At 36.1% G+C, this 21,980-nt stretch overlaps 1 protein-coding gene across 2 annotated transcripts in view; it reads left to right on the top strand.

The window, feature by feature from the left end:
- TLK1 (tousled like kinase 1) overlaps nucleotides 1-21,416 on the top strand; it is a 66,148-nt gene extending 44,732 nt beyond the window's left edge. For both annotated transcript variants that reach the window (XM_050976879.1, XM_050976878.1), the window contains exons 12-21: nucleotides 6,311-6,377; nucleotides 9,980-10,077; nucleotides 11,026-11,107; nucleotides 11,375-11,466; nucleotides 11,553-11,642; nucleotides 12,262-12,431; nucleotides 13,728-13,863; nucleotides 16,249-16,360; nucleotides 16,638-16,745; nucleotides 19,664-21,416. In XM_050976879.1, coding sequence (XP_050832836.1) covers nucleotides 6,311-6,377; nucleotides 9,980-10,077; nucleotides 11,026-11,107; nucleotides 11,375-11,466; nucleotides 11,553-11,642; nucleotides 12,262-12,431; nucleotides 13,728-13,863; nucleotides 16,249-16,360; nucleotides 16,638-16,745; nucleotides 19,664-19,840 — 1,132 coding nt within the window. In that variant the 3' untranslated portion in view covers nucleotides 19,841-21,416. The remainder of the gene's footprint in view (nucleotides 1-6,310; nucleotides 6,378-9,979; nucleotides 10,078-11,025; nucleotides 11,108-11,374; nucleotides 11,467-11,552; nucleotides 11,643-12,261; nucleotides 12,432-13,727; nucleotides 13,864-16,248; nucleotides 16,361-16,637; nucleotides 16,746-19,663) is intronic.
- Nucleotides 21,417-21,980: the final 564 nt, after the last annotated feature.

Genomic DNA, 21,980 nt, shown 5'->3' with positions numbered 1-21,980 from the left:
TTGAAGACAGCTGCATGTGTTTTGCATAATGCCTCATTCTTAAAATTCACATTGTGAAGTTATTTTACTGTGACAAAAATACCACGAAAATACAGTAGTAAGGCTGGCAATGTAGGCAAATCTTGGTTAGTGTTACTCCTGTTTTGGTAGAGAGCTGAAGAGTCGTTGCTCATTAGGACTTTTTAGTAATGCTTAGTGCCTGTGTTTCTCCTTAGACCACAATTAATGCTTCAGAATAGTACAGTAAATATTGCTGTTGTGTTAAAATATATTGCTGTTTGTTTGAATGTAATCCCTCCCGTTATTAAAAGTAACATTTAAGTAATGGAAAATACACGAAAATTTACAGAAATTTTTATTTGCTAACTTTTGGCTGGTTATACTCCCATATTCTTATTGCTCCTTTGAGAGATGATGAAATATAAATTGGTGGAAAAATACAGACAACATGTTCTAATTTTTTCGTAGGACAAGATGAATTCCTGGTAATAAACTTCAGAATATTTTCTGGTGTTACATGGTGTTAAATAATTTCTAATTTACTAAAGACTGCAAATTTTCATTTCATCTGGCTTAACCAGTTACATGTTAAATGACACGTGAAAATGCTTGCTTGTTATGGAATTGTCAGGAGAACAATCAAAATTGTCCTTTTGTATCTAATGCTAGCAAAAATGTAAGCAGTAATTAAATCAAAACTGTTTTGCATTTAGGTATCATAGCTTGATCATTATATAATGTAGATATGAGATTACTTGCCTGTATCGTAAGCTTATAAATTTTGTTTCAGGTCTTTGAGGAGATCTGTAATGCATCCTGAGATCACAGCTGCATTATGCTCTTAGGCCTTGAAAGGGGTTTTTTGTATTTAGGATTTGTTATAACTTTGTATTGTAGTATTACGTGTTGATTCCTTTCTGCTTCTCAGTACAGAATAGTTTTGTGTATCTTGGTAAGACATTAATGATGCACTTCCATTTTAGAGTAAATTTGTCATGTGCTCTAGGTGATTATCTCCTATTACATTGCTTATCACTGTTTCTGCATTACTTTGACAGTAATGATCTTAATTAGTGTAGTCAAATGGAAAAGGTTTTGTTTTTATGAGGCATGAGAAAATGCAGAGCTGCTTGAGATTAATGAACTAAACCACCAGTGAATTAATACAACATACATACAAGTGATCAAGCAGGTTTATTTAAAACATACAAACAACTTGCTAGGGTTTGTTACCAGCAGGTGTCTTTACTACTGTTACCATTGTTTGCTTTAAAAAATATCTCCATCTTCTGGTATTGATGAGACAAAATGATGTACAGCTTTGTAACAATCAGGAGTATTGAAGCTTTTTCTGCAAACAGGTGTCAACTATTTGGAATCATACTGAAGGTGTTGCCTGAGGCATTCTTAATAAGGACATTGTTGGAGTTTAGCTGAATTTACTGTGGTCTCTGATAGGAATGTAAAAGCAGACTGTTTGCTCTGAAGTTATTGTTATAAAAGTGGCCAGTTTGCCAGTGTCTTGTGAGTGAATGGTGGATTGGTGCTTCAAGGAACATGGAGCACATGACTCTAAGCACTGTCCTGCTTTTCCATCATTCTTCCCCTTTTTGTGGCCTAAGCCAAAACTAAAGTGTAGTTTCAGTTTTGAGAGCTCTGTTTTCTACTGAGCAAAGTAATTTTATTAGTCTTATATGAAATGAATAAATATATTTAAATTTAAAAAAATAAAAAATTTGAAGTAGAGGTTTCATTTTTAGCCCTGGAAAAAATCTGTTTGAAAACGCTCTTCCAAGTTCTTTGGAGACATGAGAGAAGATTCTGTAAGAGTATAATGCAAGTCCCCACCTTTTGGAAGCAGCTCTTATTTCACCAGACAGCTGTTTCTAGGAGCAATATTTTTTGTGGTTAAGATGGTGGAATCCTTCTTCTGCAGCTTCAGCCATTGCAGTTGTATTCACTTCCCTGTCACCTCTTGAAGTGCTTCCCAGTTCCTCCATGGTAGCCTGTATGCATCCTTGTCTCTGTGTGCACTTTGGGCTAGGAGGGCAGAGAGAGCTGGCAGGGTTTGTTACTGTGGCTGAGCAAATGCATCATAGCAGGAGCATTCTGTTCTGTATAGAACAAATAAAAATATTTTCAGGAACTTTTTCTGAAGTGACAACAATGTGTCTGGGCTTTACTGGACAAGTAAAGACAGCTCCTTTCCTGAGGCAGTCTGTTTCTAAGGCATACATGGAAACAATGGGTGGAAAGACGTCATGAAAGGTTTTGACTTGGTTGAAGTTTATTCATCCTTGTAGAAATTTGGGGAACTGGATTGAGAATAAGGTTGGACCAAAAGGGAAGAACTTCAGAAGTTGTAGCCAGAAAACTTGTATTGGATGTGTATATGGCTGTTTGAGAGCATGGCTGCATTCTCCTGTGCCTGTGTATCCAGGATGATTTTCCAGCAGGGCAGAGGTGGGAAGAGAGATGCTTGTAAACAGACTAGGCTTGATCATAGTGAGAACCAAGGAACACATGGCTAGTTTGGGGTTTTTGTCTTGTCTGTACCCACTAGTAAACAATTTTGATTGTAGAAGGTTTTATCTGCACTTGGGAGGAAGAAGTGAAAAGAACCCTGGTTATGTCAACACATGTGTATTGTGTCAAAATCTTTGAAATTTGGTGGTGAAAACATAAGCCTCTGAAAGGCCTATTCTTTCTAATTAAAAATAAAAAGTTGTAATTGGTGGTAATCAAGTTTTTCAGGCCAGGAATGCTATCTTCTTTCTTCCAGCAGCAAGTAAGAGAGGCACATCGTGGCCCTTTGTCACAGGAGAATTATGCTACATACACAGAATGTGTCCAGTGCATTTTGGGGAATTTCTGGAATTTATTGCATGTGTTTCAGAAACACATGCAATAAATCTGTTTATCTGGCCACAGACAGCAGCCAAATTTAAATTATTACAATACAGCATTTATTGTACAGTAGTTTTGTGCAGGAAAAAACATGGTCAGGACCAGACTTAATTCATGCAACCTGTTCCCGGCTGCCCTTCTTCCTCTGTGCTCCTCAGATTAGCCCCAGGCCTGACTGTTCATTTTAAGATGACAGCAGCCTTGTTTCTGGTTGATGTCCCTACCCTGTGCTCCTCAGCCTTTCTCCCTCCATGTGTGATGAGACCTGTCTCAGGTGATAAAGGAGCAATCCCTTCTGCAGAAAACTATGGTGTGTTGTAGGTGCCTTGGATGGTGCTCTGAGCAACCAGATCTAGTAGGTGGCATCCCTGCCCATGACAGGAGGGTTGGAACCAGATGATCTTTAAGGTCTCTTCCAACCCAGACATTGTGTGATTCTGTAATTCTGTTTTCAAAAGGTGCCTCCAGCGTGCCACTGCCCTGCAATAGGTGTGAGTGGATGCAGGTAGAAAGGGTTGGGCTGATGGGGAGCAGTCTCTAGGCTGGTAGGATGTTTTCAAACTGTGCAGTGAGCTGGTGGCCTACAGCCAGAAAACAGACGCTGTTATTGGCTTAGTGCTGTTAGTTGTGTGCTATTTTAATACAAAGTGCACTGTATTTTTACATAAAAACTAATAAACTCCTAAAAAAAAAGTGTTTCCAAGTATGAGAGAATAAAATTTTATTTTTCAGAAGTAAATGAACAAAATCCAAAGTGACTATATCTGTGTACCGCTCTGTGTTTTATATGCCTTTCTCCAAAATGTGGTGGTCAGTAATGACAGTTTTAGATTGCTGTGAAACATGCTGTGCTTCTAATAGAGCTGGATTTGTAAGGCAATAGAAAAATGGAAAACAATCATTTATTGGGTTGTGGCATAGAAACATGGGAAGAGTGGCTTTGAATGTTAATGTTTTCAATATGACATCCAAGTTGTGCTCTGTGCTCAAGAGGGCTGTCTCAGGACTTTCTGAAAGGCAATACTTGCCAGAGCGGTCTAGGCTCTTTGTAACTCTGTGTGGACACCTCAGGTTTTACAAAAAGGACCAAATTTTCTGTATTATATTAGTTTTTAATGGGATCTGTGGTTTTAGGGCTCTCAGTGTTCACTGAAAGTTCTGATAGGCCATGTCATAAACTTCATATTTTGAGTGTGTTTTGCTGGTGGTTCAGCTTTGCAATGCCACCTAAAATGCTCACTCTTTTTCTTGAGAAAGACAAACTTTACTGTCTGTATTTCTGTAAAGCTGTAATTTATAGCGTAGACAAGAATCTGGAAACAGCAATATTCAACCTTGTAAACATTGGCATTGGTCTTTTTTAACTGAGAAATTAATCCACGTTAGAGTAGTTTGCTTTTATAATAGAAGTATTGAAAAAGTGGCGGGGATATTGTTTTAAGTCGTCTAGCATGGTCTGCATTTCTTTGATAGTGCTGGTAGATGTATTTCAGCAGGAATTGGAGCATTTGTTTCTTATGTTTCTTGCTGTTGCTTGGACTGTACAAAGTCCAAGTACATTGCCAGCTTTCCCAGCTATGGAGACAGCCCATTTTACATTTGCTTTAATGCCTCTTCTTTTCAGATGTAGCATACATTGTCTAAACCCAGAGGAGATTCTGCTAGAAAAAGAATATAAATGTTAGGTCCCAAAGTCTGGTAGTAAGAGACCTTTTGCCTTTCTCAGAGAGGCAAATTTTCTCCCTCCATTGCCTTCAGAGTTTTTGGGGATGTCTATTGACTAATACAAGACTGCTCTGAATTTCAGTAAGAAAAAAAAGATGCAGGGTAACTTTGTTTGATATGTCTTGAAAGAAACAATTGCTTGCTTCTCAGATTCTGACAGGATGTGATGATGGCTGCTTTTGTCACCTGATCTGAGTGTTTTCTATATGCTACAGACCCAGAAGGCTGATGAAATAACTACAGCCTTGTGAGACTATTTCCAATTTCTTGAAAATTTAGATGGTGTGGTCAAAAAAACCCTCAATAATTTCACTGAGATGCGGTTGAATCAGTTTTTTGTTCTGGTAAAATCATAAAATGGGCAGCAAAATTCTGTATTTATACTAACAGGAATGGAAAGGGCTCTATGAAAGCTTCATAACCACCAGATTTTATCAGAGAAAGATGCACTCCTTTATTGACAGCTTTTGAGATGCAATAAGAATACAGGTGTTGGAATTCTGAAAACTGTGGTAAACTCGAAGTTTAAAAGGGAGGAAGAAGTCTCATAGTCTATTAGATTTCTGCAAATTTTGTTGAAGTTGGTTGGCATTTGCTGTAAGTGAAATCTGAATTAGTGTCCCTCATCTCTGAGAAAACTATTGGTGATTCTCAAGACATCCTAGTCCTCAGATTTGGAATACAAACAGCGTGTGTAGCCTTCTAACCACCTTGTGTAACAATCTTCCCAGCTGATAGCTGAACCCACAGGAATACAGACTTTGTGAGAAGATGTTATACTGGGAGTTTTAGCTTTATATCATGCGAGAAGTATTAGGTCTGGGCAAAACAAGAAAAAAGTGTACTTTTAATTTCTTTTGTAGGGATTTGTCTGAATTCTTTAAAGAGGCCACAGCTCTTTCTCCTTCCTCATCCCCTGTTTCTCTTCTTCATATGTGCATGGTTTCTAATCTGGAACTTAAGTCTCTTGGGTCTGTTTTTTTTGGGTGGTTCGTCTTTTTTGTTCATCAGATGGATACTGCATGCAGTCAGTTCTCAGATTTCCTAGTTACTAATCTGTGCAATCAGTCCAGATTCTCTGCATGATAACTGTGTGTCTGAGCAAGTCCATAGACAGTGAGGGACCACTGAATTCTTTGTAGCCAGAAATTGCCGAGAAAGGGAAGATGCAAAGAAAAGAAGCAGGAGAGTCACTTGTGAATTCAAAGCTGAATTTGTAGTTTCATGCAAAGTGTAGTGCTAATGAACTTGAAATGTATGGTTTTGCACTACTGTCTGTAAATCACAGCTCAGAAATCCAGTGTTACCATTCTTGTCTGATTTCTGAATGTGTTAGAGTTGAGAACCAAGCAGTGGAGTAGTGTCAGCTCAAGTCTGGGATGGTGATATGATTCAAGATGCACCTAGGTCAATAACAGGCTATCTGAAAGAAGCAAAATGGTTCAATGGGAGGGGCAGTTAATATTGCAGAATACCAAATATAGGCATTCTGTAGGTATGTTTTGACCCTGAAATGACAAATCCAAGATGTTCAGACGGTTCAGAAATGTACTTCTAGCACTTCTAGTGACTTCTAAATAACAAGATACTGGATGTACTGTAGTTTTTAAGTAAAAATGCTATTGTTTTGTTTGCCACCATATAAAAGTTATAATTCCATTATTATTTCATTTTTCAGTTTGACTCTAGCAGAGTACCATGAACAGGAAGAAATTTTCAAGCTTCGGTTAGGACATCTCAAAAAGGTATGGTTTTTTAATCATGGCCAAACCCATAAAAATTAGTACTGTCAAAATGAAGAAATAGATTGTTCCGAACTGTCTGATTAGAAAACCCAATACTAAAAGTGCTGCACTACTTTTTTCCTAATAGTGACCTTCCTTTTGTTTCTGTTTGTGCAAGTTTTCATAAACACTGGGATTACAAGGGAGCAGCAATGAGTCCATCCAATGTAACACTGTCCTGGTTCCTTAAATCTTTCTAAGAGTGCTAACAGTGATGATGCCTCCAGTCCTGCTCTTCCCCTTCCACTTTCTGAGCTCTGTTTCACAGCTCAGTGAGCCAGCCAAGTTTGATGTGTGGGCTCTTTATTTTTGTTTTTTGGCCTTAAAAAAGGTCCAATTCACAGCATTGTACTTCTGAATTAATATAACATTTTCATCCTCTGCAGTATTCGCTTCAGTTGTTATCAGTTAGCATATTACCTATCACAAGAGAATATAATTTTCCTACTTTTATGGAAAATCTATTCTCTATGTCCTACATTATTTCTGCAGTCAGATATTGTACTCCTGTTTTTGACTTTTGAAAAAACCTTTTTCTTGAACCCCATAATTCTAATAAATCTGTGTTGTGAGATAATTATTATATGAAGAAACTATTGCTCATTCAAGCAAAGATTTTGAGGAATAACCTGTAAAATGGAATGGCAGTTGATGCAGACAGAAATATCTCAACAAGAGTGAAAGAAAAAGGACTTACATGTGCTGAGTAGTAGTTCCTGAGTTGAGTCAAAACAGGTCATAGTGTTTTCCCCTTGAAATGTTGCAAGTTTGTTTTAGGCCTGTTCTCTTCAAATGTACAAGCCACCTGTTACAAATCCTACTGTAATAAACTCAACTGGGCCCCTTGAGAAAGCTGCAGCTTTTTCTAAAGAATATGACAGGAAAGTACTTGAATCTGTAGTAGGAAATCTGCATATAATTTGCTGGTGCTGGTGGAGTAGACTGCCCACATTGTTCTTCATTGTGAATGGTTTAGAAGCTCCAGCTTCACATGAAATTCTGTTAGGAAATTCTGAAGGTTTTTTTCCCATGCTTTAATGTTATGGAAGTTTAATGGGAATTTCAAATGATAGATGAAATAAACTGTTACAGGATCATTTAATACTGGAATTTTGGTTTCACCTTGAGCATCAATGCTGGAGTACTTTACAAAAGATGGAAATTCCTTGACTAAATGCCAGGGGCGAAACAAGTGTTATTCTTAGCAAATCATACTTGATTATATCTGAAGAAAATAATAAAAATACATTCTTACATTATAATTTGCATGTGTGATACAGATTTTGTCTTTAACTAAGTACAACAATTTTGTTACCTTCATTTTACATGGCTGTATTTCTTCCCTGAGCCTCTTTGCTATTTACATTTCTTTTCTTCATTCCTTCAGCATATGCTGTTTTGCTGACTACTCCTCTTCCTTTTCACTCTTGAGATACTTTCCTGGTGCTCTTATTTTTGATGCCCTGTACATGCTGCCACCACCAGTTTTCTTTTCCTACTGCTACCCAGGAAATTCTTTTCCAGCTAGTTGCTTTGGTCCTGGAGAGAGGCTCTTGTTTTCTCACTTCCTTTTATATAGCAGTGACCTGAGGCAGCTAAGCTGGTTTATTCTTGCTTAAAGGTATTCACAGCCTGAGTGTCCTAAATAACAGCTGGAAACAATGCAACCAGCCAGTTCTCTTTGGACTAACACTGGCCTATGAACCACATTTTGAGAACCACTGAATTGCATAATATATGAACAAAAAGGTCCAAAAGAGGCATAACTGATGGATTTTTTTTTTTGTTAGCCTTTGGGAAGAACATAGACAATTGTGTGTATAAGTGTGTGGCCTTTTGTGAGGGAAGAAGGACTGAAATTCTTTTTATAAAGGACTACTGGGTTATGAGGAACTGCCTATCATTTCAGGGTATTTAGCAGAGAACTGCAGGGGATGTGTGTAAATATAGAAAAAAAGAGTTTAACATTATATAAACAGGAAAAAACTCAACTCTTGACACTGTATCTTAGGAAAAATAAATGGTCCACCCAGATCTGCTGGCATATCAGTACTACTTAGTCCAGCTTTTAAATTATTAGGAATTTGATTTTCATTTCCTCCTTGGAGGTTCATCTCATGTCTTGTTTTGGGATGAGAATTTTTTCCATCGCTTATGGGGATGGTTTCAGGGTATTCACTGAAATCATCTAGTCCAGACTCCTCAATTCATGGGATATGTGGTCATTTAATACGTGCTTTAGATCATACAAATACAGTTGTTGCTTCAGGATATGGGTTTATGAAAATGCTATGTCATTATGGCATTTACTCTCTACCTTGTTGACTTGTGCCTCCATCCCCTTGTGCCATGGCTTGCTTTCTGTTGCTTTTACCAGCACCACTGAGTTGTAGAGTCAGAGAATAAATTGGATTCCACAACTGATCTGGCTTCTTTCAAAAAACAAATATGTATTTTTTTTTGTGATGCTTGTTTCTTTTTTTCTTTTATTTCTTCTGATTTTTTTTTTCTTAAAGAAAAGATTGATTAGTATTCCAGTTTGGTATACCATGTGTCTGTGCAAAAGGCTGTGCCAAAATAACAAGAGGTGGTGACGGGTGCTGCTACTAAAAAAATATGTATCAGATGCCAGGCCTTTTTTCCTTTTCAGCTGAAATAATTCCATAATTATGAGCTTTCTGATATGGACTAATTTTTCTCCCCTTTCCTCAAATTTTCAAGTTCTAGAAGCACTAACTGAAATCAATATAACCCTCTCTACAGTATCTTTCAATGAGTATGTTTCTCAGTTTGAGTATGGATACATAGTTTCCACAAATTAGGCATCATGAAATCTATATGATTTTAGAGGACCTTAATAAATGATTATTTCATTTTTTCATTGTTTCCTAGTGCATAGAATAAAGATGAGATAAAATTAAGTGCTGAAATTAGTTAAGGAATGTTCTCCTACCTGCCTGTTTAAGTTGCACTTAAAATCTTACACAGTACACATTCTTTATTTGTAATTTTAATAAGATTCATATGGAAAAATCTTTTCTAATTAGATTGGTTTTGGTGTCTTGTTTTAGCACCTTAAGAATGTTTCTGCTGTAATGACATGCTCTTTTATTCTTCTACTTGATTTGCACTTCAGCCTTAAAATCTTTTACATGTCTTTTCTTAATCTGTTGGTTTGTACAGAATCTATAATTGCCCATATTGCAGTTTTTTTCTTTTTTTTGTACATCAATTTCAGACTACTTCCCAGATAATTTATCTGCTTGGCTGAGGTACAAAACCCAGCTGCCTCTCATTTGAAGCAGCATCCCTACAGTGCAGAACAAAACCATGAACATCCCATTACCTGTGGGTTCATGAACAGAAAAATTTCTTGAAACAGGCTTTTGGCTTATCTTTCTGAATTTTTCTGCCTTTAGGAGAAAAGCAGTGCTTTCTTCTGCTTCAGCAGGGTTTTGTAATGTAATGTTCCTCCATCACCACTAGTATTGATGCAGGGGTAAAAATACCCTTTTCAAATGGGAAGTAAATGAGCTTTTATATTTCCTTCTTTTCTTTTGCAGGAGGAAGCTGAAATACAAGCAGAACTTGAACGTTTGGAAAGAGTTAGGAATCTTCACATTAGAGAACTGAAAAGAATAAATAATGAAGATAATTCACAGTAAGAGTCTTCACTGCCTTAATTTTACATGACTGTTTTTAAAGTAATTCTCTAGTATCACATTTTACCTGTAGAAGAGAGACTTGTTCGTAATTTCTTTTTGCTTTTCTGTGTTTATATATGTGTTTTAAACACCAATTTATTTAACCTTAACTAAAATTTATTACAATTTAGTAAATTTATTATTGTTTCTGTTGAATATGCAAGAAAAAACATAGCCACACAGCTTATAGAGAAGAGCTGAAACTTGCTAGATCATATTATTAAGTTTAAGAAAAACCAAAACACTTGTGAGATAACTTAATGCAGTTCACTTAGTTGATAATAATGCAAGAGGTTTGATGCACCAGCAGCAATTTTGTGCTGCACTTATTACTAGGTTTGTGGTTATGGCTCTGTGATTTCGTTCCTTCTAGGTATAGGTACCTAGCAGGAAAAAAACCATATTATGTTGTTACTTTGTGTTTCACCTTGAATGGCAGTGTATCACAATGTTAAATTGCTACATAATATGCAGTTACTGTGTGGTTTTGAAAGTAATAATTACATAACATCATTAAGTCTGTTTTCAGTCATGACAAATTCAGACACTACAGTTTCACTAACACTTTAAGCTGGCACTGTTGCTCGAAAGGAACTGGTTCTGCCTCTGCCTGGCTACTTAGCCCTGTTTCTTTCACATGCTTGCAATGGCATTTCTTTACTAAACCGATGCTGGAAATCAATCCAAATTAAAACCAGCTCCTGTGGTTTATTTTTCTGGATTAATTTTAATCCAGATCAATTTCCTGGTCTAGTTCTTTGCCCAGTTGCAAAAATGTTTATGTTGCCATGAGGAGAGAGGGCAGTGGTGGAATGAGCCATTTGATGAGTAATACTAAGAAATTTGCATTTTAGATGCTACTTGTTTACCTTAATCAGAATAAAACCTTTTTTTTTTCTTTCAAGATTTAAAGATCACCCCACATTGAACGAACGGTATTTGTTACTCCATTTACTTGGCCGAGGTGGCTTCAGTGAAGTATACAAGGTAGGGTTTGTTGAGGCTGATAAATATAATTTTTGAGCCATGTACATTTAATTTGGGGGGGTAGGACAACAAAATGTGATCTAATTAAGTAGAAAGACTGTAATGGGTTGACCAGGCTTCAGTTAACCTGTGGAGGAGAGGTAGCATGACAGTAGCCTTGTCAATAGATTGGTGAATGACATGCCATCTTTTTTCCTCACTTTACTGGATGTTATTTTTATCACCTTTGGTTATAACTTTGCCATATTCATGCATTTCTTTTTTTAGGCTTTTGATCTTTATGAACAAAGATATGCTGCTGTGAAGATTCACCAGCTTAACAAAAGCTGGAGGGATGAAAAGAAAGAAAACTACCACAAGTAAATACTAATTACTTACACTTCATATGCTAAGCTTAATAGCATTTTGTTGATTGTAGAAGGCTAATGTATCCATCTTCTTTTAGACATGCCTGCAGAGAGTATAGAATACACAAAGAACTGGATCACCCCCGAATAGTTAAACTGTATGACTACTTCTCCCTGGATACAGATACGTAAGTAGAACTTGGCAAGGATTTTAGTGCTGTATATTAGATAAACAGAAATGAAGAGTATTTGAACCAAAATAACGTATGTTCTTGCTTTCAGCCAAAACATTTTAAAAAACCCCATACTAGTTGCAGAATTTTGTCTGCTAAATATTGCAGGCTTTCTGTAAGGTGATGAGAAGAGAGTGTTTTGCAACACCTGACTGGCATCAAAAGGCTGCCATACCTTAGAAAATTTTCCAAGACTAAATGGCATCAGGAGCATTACTAGTCTGGGCATAGTCCCTGGTGACTGGGCTGTACCTCTTTGCATGAAGTTGTGACATCTTAAGGGATAGTTAAGGCATTTTGATTTTGAGAAATGTGTCTACTATAAATAAAGAGGCTTTTCTTAATTTCTCATCCATATAGATGCATTTTCTCTTTGAGTATGAATGTTCTGATTTACATCGGTTTTCATGAGCTAATAGTTACACTGTGTGTTCTGTGAACAGTTTCATTCATGTATTTTAATATTCAGGCAGCCATTCTTAAACTTGTCAGAATGAAACTAGGTTGTCATGTCTGTTTCTAATTGTGCAGTATGATCCTTTCTTTCATTTTGTGTCTCTAAATTCTCTCCTAGGTTTTGCACGGTTTTAGAATACTGTGAAGGCAATGACTTGGATTTCTATCTCAAGCAACATAAATTGATGTCAGAGAAAGAAGCTAGGTCCATTGTAATGCAAATAGTAAATGCACTACGGTATCTCAATGAGATCAAGCCCCCTATTATACACTATGATCTTAAACCAGGTAAGTGAGAAATGTTATGACTGAAAATGTAATTTATTTTTTATCCTTTATTTTGTTTGTAATTCATGCCTGAAAATGCCAGAGATATCTTCTGTGTGTCAGGGTTACTGCAAACAATTGGAAAAAGTATGTACTTTTCTTCAGAATTTCATTGCCAAAATCATCTGCCTTTTCTATGGAAAATGTTTGTTACAACTTTTCTACAACTTTTTTTGCATTATTTTGATTTGAATTTGTAGGAAGAAATCATATAGCTAATAGAGACATGCATTGGTACTTAGCAGTATAAACAGATAAGATCATTAGTAGGCTCAATCCTGTCTGGTAATTGTGGAATGCTGATGTGTAATTACTTTTTCCCATATGTTTTTTTTAAACCTGTAATCAGGCACTTTCAGCAACCCAGTATAAGCATTCCAAAACAAGACTTTACAGAGAGTTTTCTTTACAACGAATAATAAATATATTTATAAACTGTATTTGTCTTGATTCCATTGTCTTTGTTTTACCATCTTGCATGAATGATGCTTATATCCTTCACGTGCTTTAATCTGCTACACTTCCAAGTATGGGGTTTATAAAGTAATTCTTAGTGCCAGGCTGTTTGCTTTCTGTTCTGTAATAAACTGTTCACACAGGTTTATTTTGTCTTACAAAATTGTACAGTATGTATCCTTAGTCTCATTATTTTTTGTTCTCAGAGGAACTTCATCAAATAATTTTTATATCAAGAAATTTTTGTACAACTTTAACCCATGGAGTAAGATTTGTAGGATTGCAGCAATTTCTTGGCACAATTTTGTGGCATATGCAAACCGTGAAAACTGTAACGTAGGGTTCATTCTGGCAGAAAAATGATGAGACTTATTTGTAACTGGTATATGGGTGCATTCTGATATTTCCTCACTCCGTTTTGGTGTTTCTTTGCTGTCCAACCAGCTCCCATATGAGAGAGCCATTTCAGATCATCATGGTAAACTAGAGAGTTGCTGAAACTGCACAGAAACTTGTCATAGTCAAGTTACTCTAGAGCTGAGAATGTAAAGATTATGTAAATGTATCTCAGTTAGTTCAAGCATGGTGCTAATAACACCAAGGCTGTGGGTTTGGTCATGGGTCCCTTTTAACCCAGGCTGTTTTATGGTTCTGAGTCTTTGATTCTGTAAAATTGTCACGTACCCTCTTGTCACATACCCTCATGAAGTTAGATGCTCTTGAAAATTGAACATGGTTTTGAAAATAAAGCATTTTGTTAGCTTTTTTGAAGTAATTTTTCTCTTCTTTTCCCCTGAATAGGTAATATCCTTCTTGTAGATGGAACAGCATGTGGAGAAATAAAAATTACTGATTTTGGTCTGTCCAAAATAATGGATGATGATAGCTATGGGGTGGATGGAATGGATTTAACTTCACAGGGAGCAGGAACTTACTGGTAAGCCCTGGTTTGATTTTGCTGTTTAGACTTCAGGTCATTGTTCAGATTTTATAAATGTAGTCTTATAAAGCCAGTTCAGAGAGACAGCTAGGACTAAAAAAGTTAACATGGATGGCAAAGGTCTTTGTGCAGTACTGTGATGTTGATATTGCCAAATGTTAGAAGAATCTAACCTAACAAGTAAAATAAGAGAGTTTGTGTTATTTATTTTTAAGTATGTATATATAAATAAATGTGGATATGATCACTGTAGTTTAGACACATGGTAACCTCTAGAGAGGCAGGTATTACTTCTTTGGCTGCTGCTGGTTGAAGACATTTGACAGAGATACTTGATGATTAGGTGTGGGTGCTTAGTACTTGGAAATTGTAGAACAGGTATTACCAAGAGGTAATGTCTTTAGGACAAAAGAGAATTCACTCTTCCTTCCTAAACATTAATGACAGCCCAGCAGCTGTGATTTATTTTTTGTGTACTTGCATGCTCATCCAAAACACTGGAGTTTTACAGCTGCCAAGGCATAGGTATGACAATAAGCATCTGATTGCTTACAGCAAATCTGCTTTTAGAATCTCTAAAGATGCAGATTCTTCATGGCAGAGTAGCTCTTTCAGCTTGGGTGTGTGCTGGCTGTGTCAGGGTGGGTGGATTAGAAATCCTGTACTGGGCAGGTTGTTACAAGTCATTTGCTCTACTGAGAAGTCAGTGTCATTCCCATTTGCTTTGCACCTCTTCCCATATTCAGGAATTGGATGTAATAAATTTTTTGCCTTTTCCTTTAGAGTTTTTAGGAAAGGAAATGCCAGTGCGCACATGCTGGGAGAAAATGATTACTTGAGTTGAAGCGTTTTAGAAGTGTTAGGCTTTTGCTACTCTTTTTAATGCTTTACCTATTTAAACACCAGTTTAAATGTTTTATTTTAGGAATATATAGCAGAAAAAATTTGGCTTTTGGATTTCATCTAGAATGCCTCAGGCACTGGTGGTGCTGGAAACTTAAAAGTAAAAAAAGATCTGTAATCATTATAGATTCATGATGAGTCTCTGCATTTTTAATTCATGCTTTCTCTGAGCCCAAAATCTTCATTAGGGAGGGAAAAACTTAGAGTGAGTTTGAGGTTGGGAATGAGTCTGTTCAGAGTACATTGCACAAACTGCCAGCAGTATAGCCCTGGAAGGGATTTCCTCAGTCATTGGGTTCAGTTACCTGCCTTCCCAGGCAGTTAGGTTATATAATCCTTTGGTAAACTTCTAGATGTTTATATTAAATTTAGCTAGTGTTTTGGCCCCAGTAATCTGATTTGAAATGTCTTCTGTAACCTCAGTTCTCTGATCATTAGAAATCTAATCCTCTAATTTGCAGACTGTGTATATTTGTGGCCAGTTTATACTTGTTTGTTCCTGTGCTAACATTGTGCTCCGTCAAGTAGCTTGTGGCCCCTTCCTAGTACTCGCACCTTGGTGTTTTTGAAACATTCACTTTTTTTCCCCTCGGAACTGTAGGCTATCCATTCTTCAGATCATTTTAGTAACCTTCTTTGCATTTGTATCACTTTCAGATCACTTGTCTTGATGTAATCAGAATTGTAAACAAGTGTTCCAGAAGAGAGTTTGTGATACTGTTTAAAATTGTTGCATTTTTATCTCCTTTTTTCTGCCTATTTCTATTTCTACAAATATTTCTTCAAAGTTTCTCTTCAAGTCTTATATGTTGTTGACAACAGAGTGCCTGTTCTGTAGTTGCCCTAATAGTTGTTTTGCATTTTTCAATTTTAAATATTACAGTCAATAACACTTGACTGCCCTTAAATTAATACATATGGAAAGTTTTGTTTGCTTTTTAAAGGAAGTTTCATTTCATCAGTTATTCTGTAATTCAGGAATGGCATGGGACCTTCCTCAACTTTCATTAAGTAAAGTTCTCTTTCTGCAGAATATGGGGACAGAAATAACAATCACCTTTGTCTATCATATACACCTCTGGGTAATGTTACCACTTTTACTAAAAACTTGGCTTAAAGGATCTTTAAGCCATATCTGCAGGTCTTGCTGTAAAATGCCCTATTTGGCTTTTGTCTTTTCTTGCTTTGATAGATGGCTTCATATTTAACCTGGGGTCCCAATTTAAAAAGAAATGATAATTGGCAAAAAATGTTTGTATTTGTGCTTGTGCTAGATAGACCCCCTCTATCTGACTAACTGTATAGAAACTGTAATATCAGTTTTGGTGGGTTGCAAGGTGTTGGAATGCAGATTGTAGGGCAGCTGTACAATTGTCAGAAGCTCAGAGATGTGTAGGTGAGGTGTTTGTACACTTTGGTAATGGAGCATGTTCTAGTGATGCCATACTTACAGACTGAAATGCCTGTTTTGTTTTCCAGGTACTTGCCTCCAGAGTGTTTTGTAGTTGGCAAAGAGCCACCAAAGATTTCTAATAAGGTTGATGTGTGGTCAGTTGGAGTAATCTTTTTCCAATGCCTTTATGGTAGAAAGGTAAGGAAAGCTTTAGAAAATCTAAAGAGTTTTGGAGTAGGTTCCTATTCTCACTAGACTGTAAAGGCATGAACCTACATGGAAAATTACTTTTGTTACTTTTTGGTGGTGTACATTGAGTTTACAAAATATTAGAAAATCTTGCCTGTAACTTTTTTATTTGCAGAATAGTTGTCAGTTTGTATTAACACTGCAACAACTTACTATAGGATACATATTTATGAAATCAAAGTAATTGGATAAATCTCCTGAAGAAAATCATGTGTTTGTTTTGCAGCCATTTGGCCACAATCAATCACAGCAGGATATCCTACAAGAAAATACAATATTAAAAGCCACAGAAGTTCAATTCCCTGTCAAACCTGTTGTAAGCAATGAAGCCAAGGTAACTTTTACTATAATCTCTAAGCAAAACTTTCGTCTTGAAGGATTCAGCTATAAAATTGTTGTTAACCCAAGAATGCTGTAGGACATAATAACTATGTAGAAAAACTTACTTGAGAGCTAGTATGTGGATGTTTTTATTTAAGCAGTCTTATTCTGGGACTTCTCAAAATCATGTACTTCAAAGCAAAACTATATATATATATATATATATATATTTATATATATATTCCAGAAATTTGCAAGTGTTTTTTAATTAGGCCACCTCAAAAATGGTCTGCTTTACTTTTTCTCAGAGGACCTTATGTGTCTCATTCAGGCTGTCTTACTAGAAGTTCTTGTGAAATGCTGCTGCTAACAGTAGCAAGCTCTTTCTGGAAGTAGTGGATGTTATTCTCTGCAGTCCTATTGGCTAGAAGAACTACTTGACTACCAGGTGCCTGAAGGATATGACCTCTAATTCTCTTTCCTTTGAGAGGTTGTAGTGTGTGTGTATTAACTTAAATCTGAGTTTAGAAACATGAATTTTTGAGATTAAGAATCTAGAGGATATTTTGATGCTGATTCAGGAAACAAGACAGCCAAAATAGTTGCTCTGCTACAAAGGTGTCAATTCCTCTATACAGACTGGCTATTCAGAAACAGATTAAGGCGGTTTCACAAATGATTACTACTGTCAGTATCTGTAACAAAAATCCAGTTCTGTGAAAGTGGAAGAAAATATTATATGTTACTTGCTTGCAAAAACTCTCCCCAATTTTTGGAAGATATATTCATGACCAGATGCAGTAGATGTCTTTGAAAAAAAAAAGCCAAGATAGTAGAGTGCTTTTTCAAGTTTCAGCAACTAGTTAAACATACTTAGATTTGGGACACACCAAAAATTTAGGAATGTTAAGATTCATTTTCTAAAGATTAAAAGGAAAAGAAACATATTTCTAGAGGTAGTGACTTCCCAACAAAGTAAGTCTTTTGGGTACATAAACTCGCTGTTACAAGTGGTGGTATATTTCTGTTAATTATATTTTCTAAGAGAAGGGTTAGTGAGAGACTTACAGTTAAAGTTATGAAAAACTGGTTGAAGAATTGTAGTTAGAATTGGGGGGTTTTTTTTGACTGAGGTTTTTGTTTGCTGTTGGTTTCTCACTGGCATTTGAAACAACTATCCCTTGAATGCAGCTGACAAACACACATCATGTTACCAATACCTTTACATAGTAAGAGTTTATATCTGTGTCTTTTAACTTTGCATTTCTTTGTCATTAATAGTTTTTATACAGAGGATGTTAGGAAGGAGTAGACAGTTCAGCATGGAGAATTGGCAATTTTTTGCATTCTCTATGGATTTGCGTGCTCTGTTTGTTTGAAAGACTAAAATAAACTTCCAGTATTCTCCACTCATATTAACCATTGTCATGATAGCTGTGAGAGAGTGGGAGAAATTATTCTCTGGTGGAAATGCTATAAAACAATTTCAGACAAACTTAATGTAGACCATTTACAATGACTGTGTAGAATCCAAATTATTTTTCAGATTTGTAGGCCTGGCAGTTGGAAAAGAACAGCTTGTAAACTGAAATTCTGATTTGGAAAACACAGAGATTAAAAAAATATGGAACCTCAAATGACATTGTTAGTTTTCAGACTGTAACTGTCCTTTGATCCTCCTCACTGTTTCCTGTTTCGTGCAGTGGTCTCCTTTGCTTCACACTAGTGTGGCTACAGTGCCACAAAACTGTGAAGTATTTTAAAAACATTTCAGACACAAACTGTTACTCTGAGGGTCTTGAGAATAACTGTTTACAGTTCATTTGTTTGGAAGGATTTATTGTGAAGAATTTGATTAAAATCTGTCATATCCCAGAACATGTGAATATCTACTAACAGATGTGCATGATTTTTATATTGTACCTTGTTCATGCTGGATATGCAAGTGTTAGAAGTAAATTCTAGCATGATTCTTTGGAACTTGTATCACAGATTTTTCTCCTTTAATCTCCAGATTTTAATTGGAGCAAAGACCAAACAGCTGAACAGATTTATCAAAGAAGACATATGTAATTCTTTTAAATTAAGTTCTAAATTAAGTAATGATGTGCTAATCAGTTCTGTAGCAATAATAAGGATTTTCTATCATTAAATGTTGAAGCCCAGGCTCTCAGGAGACCAAATGTTCTGTGTGTGCTAGACATAAAACTTGACAGAAACTTTCAGCCTAAAATGATTGGCATAGGTCATATGGACCTAAATGTAGGTATGACATAGTGAATTTAGCTACAGAGTTTTTCAATCGATTAGATAATTTTAAGCTGCTATGATTGAGTTTTTCATGGGAGGAGAGTTTCAGCAAGGTAGTGGTTTCCTAAATATTCTTTATATAATGCCTATTGAGCATGGCAACCATCAATGTCAATTTCATGTTTTGCTATACCCTCTCATGGCACGTGTGAAAATGCTTGTTTTCCAAAGTCAGCTTAAGCATTGAAATTCTGTCTCTGCATCATCCACATATTCTTCCCCACTCAATGGTTTTAGAAGCTCATTGGAGAAAGGAGAGGGGCCTCCTTTTTCAATCCTCTGACACTTGCTCCTGGTTTTTATTCATCTGTTCAGGCATAAAACATGCAAAAATCTAATTAGGTGAGGTGCTACTTGTAAATATAGTTCTTAAACATAGAAATAAATATTTGAAGTGTGACTATTTGAAGCCAATTAATTTGCTGATTTTTTTCTTTAAGCCATAATGTTATAGTTCTTCAGTGGGCTCAGCAGCAAAATGTTATATTGTCATTTGAAATGAATTATTTTAGAAAAATAATTTGTTTAGAAGCTAGTTTATCCAGGAGGACTTGCTTATTTGCCTGAAAGCAAATATAAGTATTTGGAGTGTTACTGTAACTTTCTGCATTTCTTTTCTAGGCCTTTATCAGACGCTGTTTAGCATACCGAAAAGAGGACAGATTTGATGTCCACCAGCTGGCTAATGATCCTTATCTTCTCCCTCATATGAGGAGATCAAATTCTTCAGGAAACTTGCATATGACTGGCCTAGCAGCATCCCCTACACCACCTACTTCAAGCATTATTTCGTACTGAAATTTCTCCAGCTGAGGAATGGGATGATACCTTGGTTTAGTTTTCAGATGCAGACTTGAGCTTGAAAGCATTTGAGTGTTTTTACACAGGACAAGTTTGATAACAGTGTTTTCAGACTGACGTCCTCCTACATAGTGTCATTGGTATGATTGGAGTGGATCATGGACTGTGAATAAATGTGCCCTTCTGAGAAACACCGTTAAAAATTGAAGGATGAAGGATGACACTTCCTGTCACAAACTAACAGGTATACTGTGTTTAAAACTGAAGAAAAGGTTTTTAGTTTTTTTCTGGGGAACATTGTAAATAATCTTTTTAATACTTTAAAGTACATTTGGTGGATACTGGAAAGTTCTAACATGAAGGGTAGTTTTTCATTATTTAAATAAAAGAGCAAATTTGAAAACACAGGAAAAAATTTGTGCCTGGTTATGAAGTAAATGAACTGCCATCTTTCCAAGACATTGATCTTTCAAAACCAAAGTAAGGAATGTGAGATGGTGAAAGATAATGTTCGGCATCAGATTTCTCAAACAAAATTTTGGAGTATTTTATTTGGCTACTCGAGCTTGTACCTCCAAAAATGTGCTGGTGTTCCACTGAATTTAGATTGGAAGGGTGATACGGAATTCTTGGTACTTACTTCTCAAATAGATTGCTAATTTTGAAATCCATTCAGTTTTTTAAAAATACTATACTTGCTGTGGTATTGAAACTTGTGAAACCTTCCAGGCTTCTAATAAAAGCAAGCAACAGTATGAAACCAAATGCAAACAGGTCATGTATAATGTTCTATGCAGGAATAATGATAAATTCCCTTCTAGCTCTACTGTAAATTGTTGTACAGATGTCACATTTTCAGTTAAATTTCAGCCACTTATTCCTGTACAAATGTTTAAAGTATGGCTTTTTCTAATTGGATATTGTATTTTTTTTAAGTCTCCCTCAAGGCGCTTTTAATTGCTGCTAAATGACGTTGCTTTTACTTTTACAAGAGTCAAATGACCTCCTTCAGGTGCGAGTCAGCTGTGCGAGAGATGGAGCAGAGGCAGTGCGTTCCCAATCAAGGCATGTACAGCAGATCTGTGGTGGCAATTTACAGTACAGTTCTTTCAGTCCGTTCATCGCGTTCTCCTCCTGCAGAGCGCATTGATTATAGATGTAGAAGTTGCTCATGGTTATTCTCTATTTCTGGAAGTTCCTATCAACAAGGAAATGTTTCTTGTGGCTTGTACAGATATTTTAAAATGTGAAACATTTTCTAACTGCCTTGTATGGTAGAAACTTATTTTTCAGAACAGTGTATCTCTCTCCTGTTCAATATTCTTTTTACTATCCCATTCTTGATGCTGAATACCTATATGTAATTTTGTCCATGTTGCAGAAAGAGGAGGCTGTATTACCACAGGTTTTCATTTAGTATTGTACAGTTAAACTGTTGCTCTTGTTTCTGATGTTGCAAGCCATTTTGTTTTCATTGTATATAAAGAAATGTTAACTGTCTCTTTAAAATGCTGCTGAAATTGTAGAGAATGTAGCCAAAACAGTAATAAACAACAGGCAGTTGAAATTTCAAGGTTTTCATTGTGTGCTTTTACATTTCAGCATAGGGCAAATCACATAACCGTATCAGTGAGCAACACAAAAATATTTAAAGCAAACTTTTCTTAATTACAAACAAAAGGCCAATAATACAATAATTAAATTAAGTAACATTGGAGGTGAAAGGGGAAGATTTGTGAAACTTAAAACATCTGTCATGATGAGGTAACCAAAACTTCATTTGATTGCATGGACTGCACACTAACAACTTGTAAGTATTTCAGTGGTTCTTTTTAAAATATTGAGCTGTGGGATAACATTAGCTCATAGGATTATTAGAAAATTAGACTCAGACAGAATACTGGGACTCTATCCTTTCCACTCTCTACAGCACAAGTCTGAGTGCAGAGTTCAAGAAGAATGTGCTATAGCTGTAAGTTCACATTAAATTTCATTCCTTCTTATTCTGCATGTTGGTAACTGAAATAGAATTGATGGTTTTACCACGTGAAAATACGTTGGATAGTGGAAAATGTGGTTTTATTTTGTGAAGGCCGGTCAGTATTTTGACTTTCTGAAAAGTGCTTTTGACGCTGGC

This window comes from Serinus canaria, chromosome 7 (assembly GCF_022539315.1).
Source record: "Serinus canaria isolate serCan28SL12 chromosome 7, serCan2020, whole genome shotgun sequence".
In the NCBI taxonomy this organism is placed as follows: domain Eukaryota; kingdom Metazoa; phylum Chordata; class Aves; order Passeriformes; family Fringillidae; genus Serinus; species Serinus canaria.
This window is presented reverse-complemented; position numbering and strand designations above follow the sequence as displayed.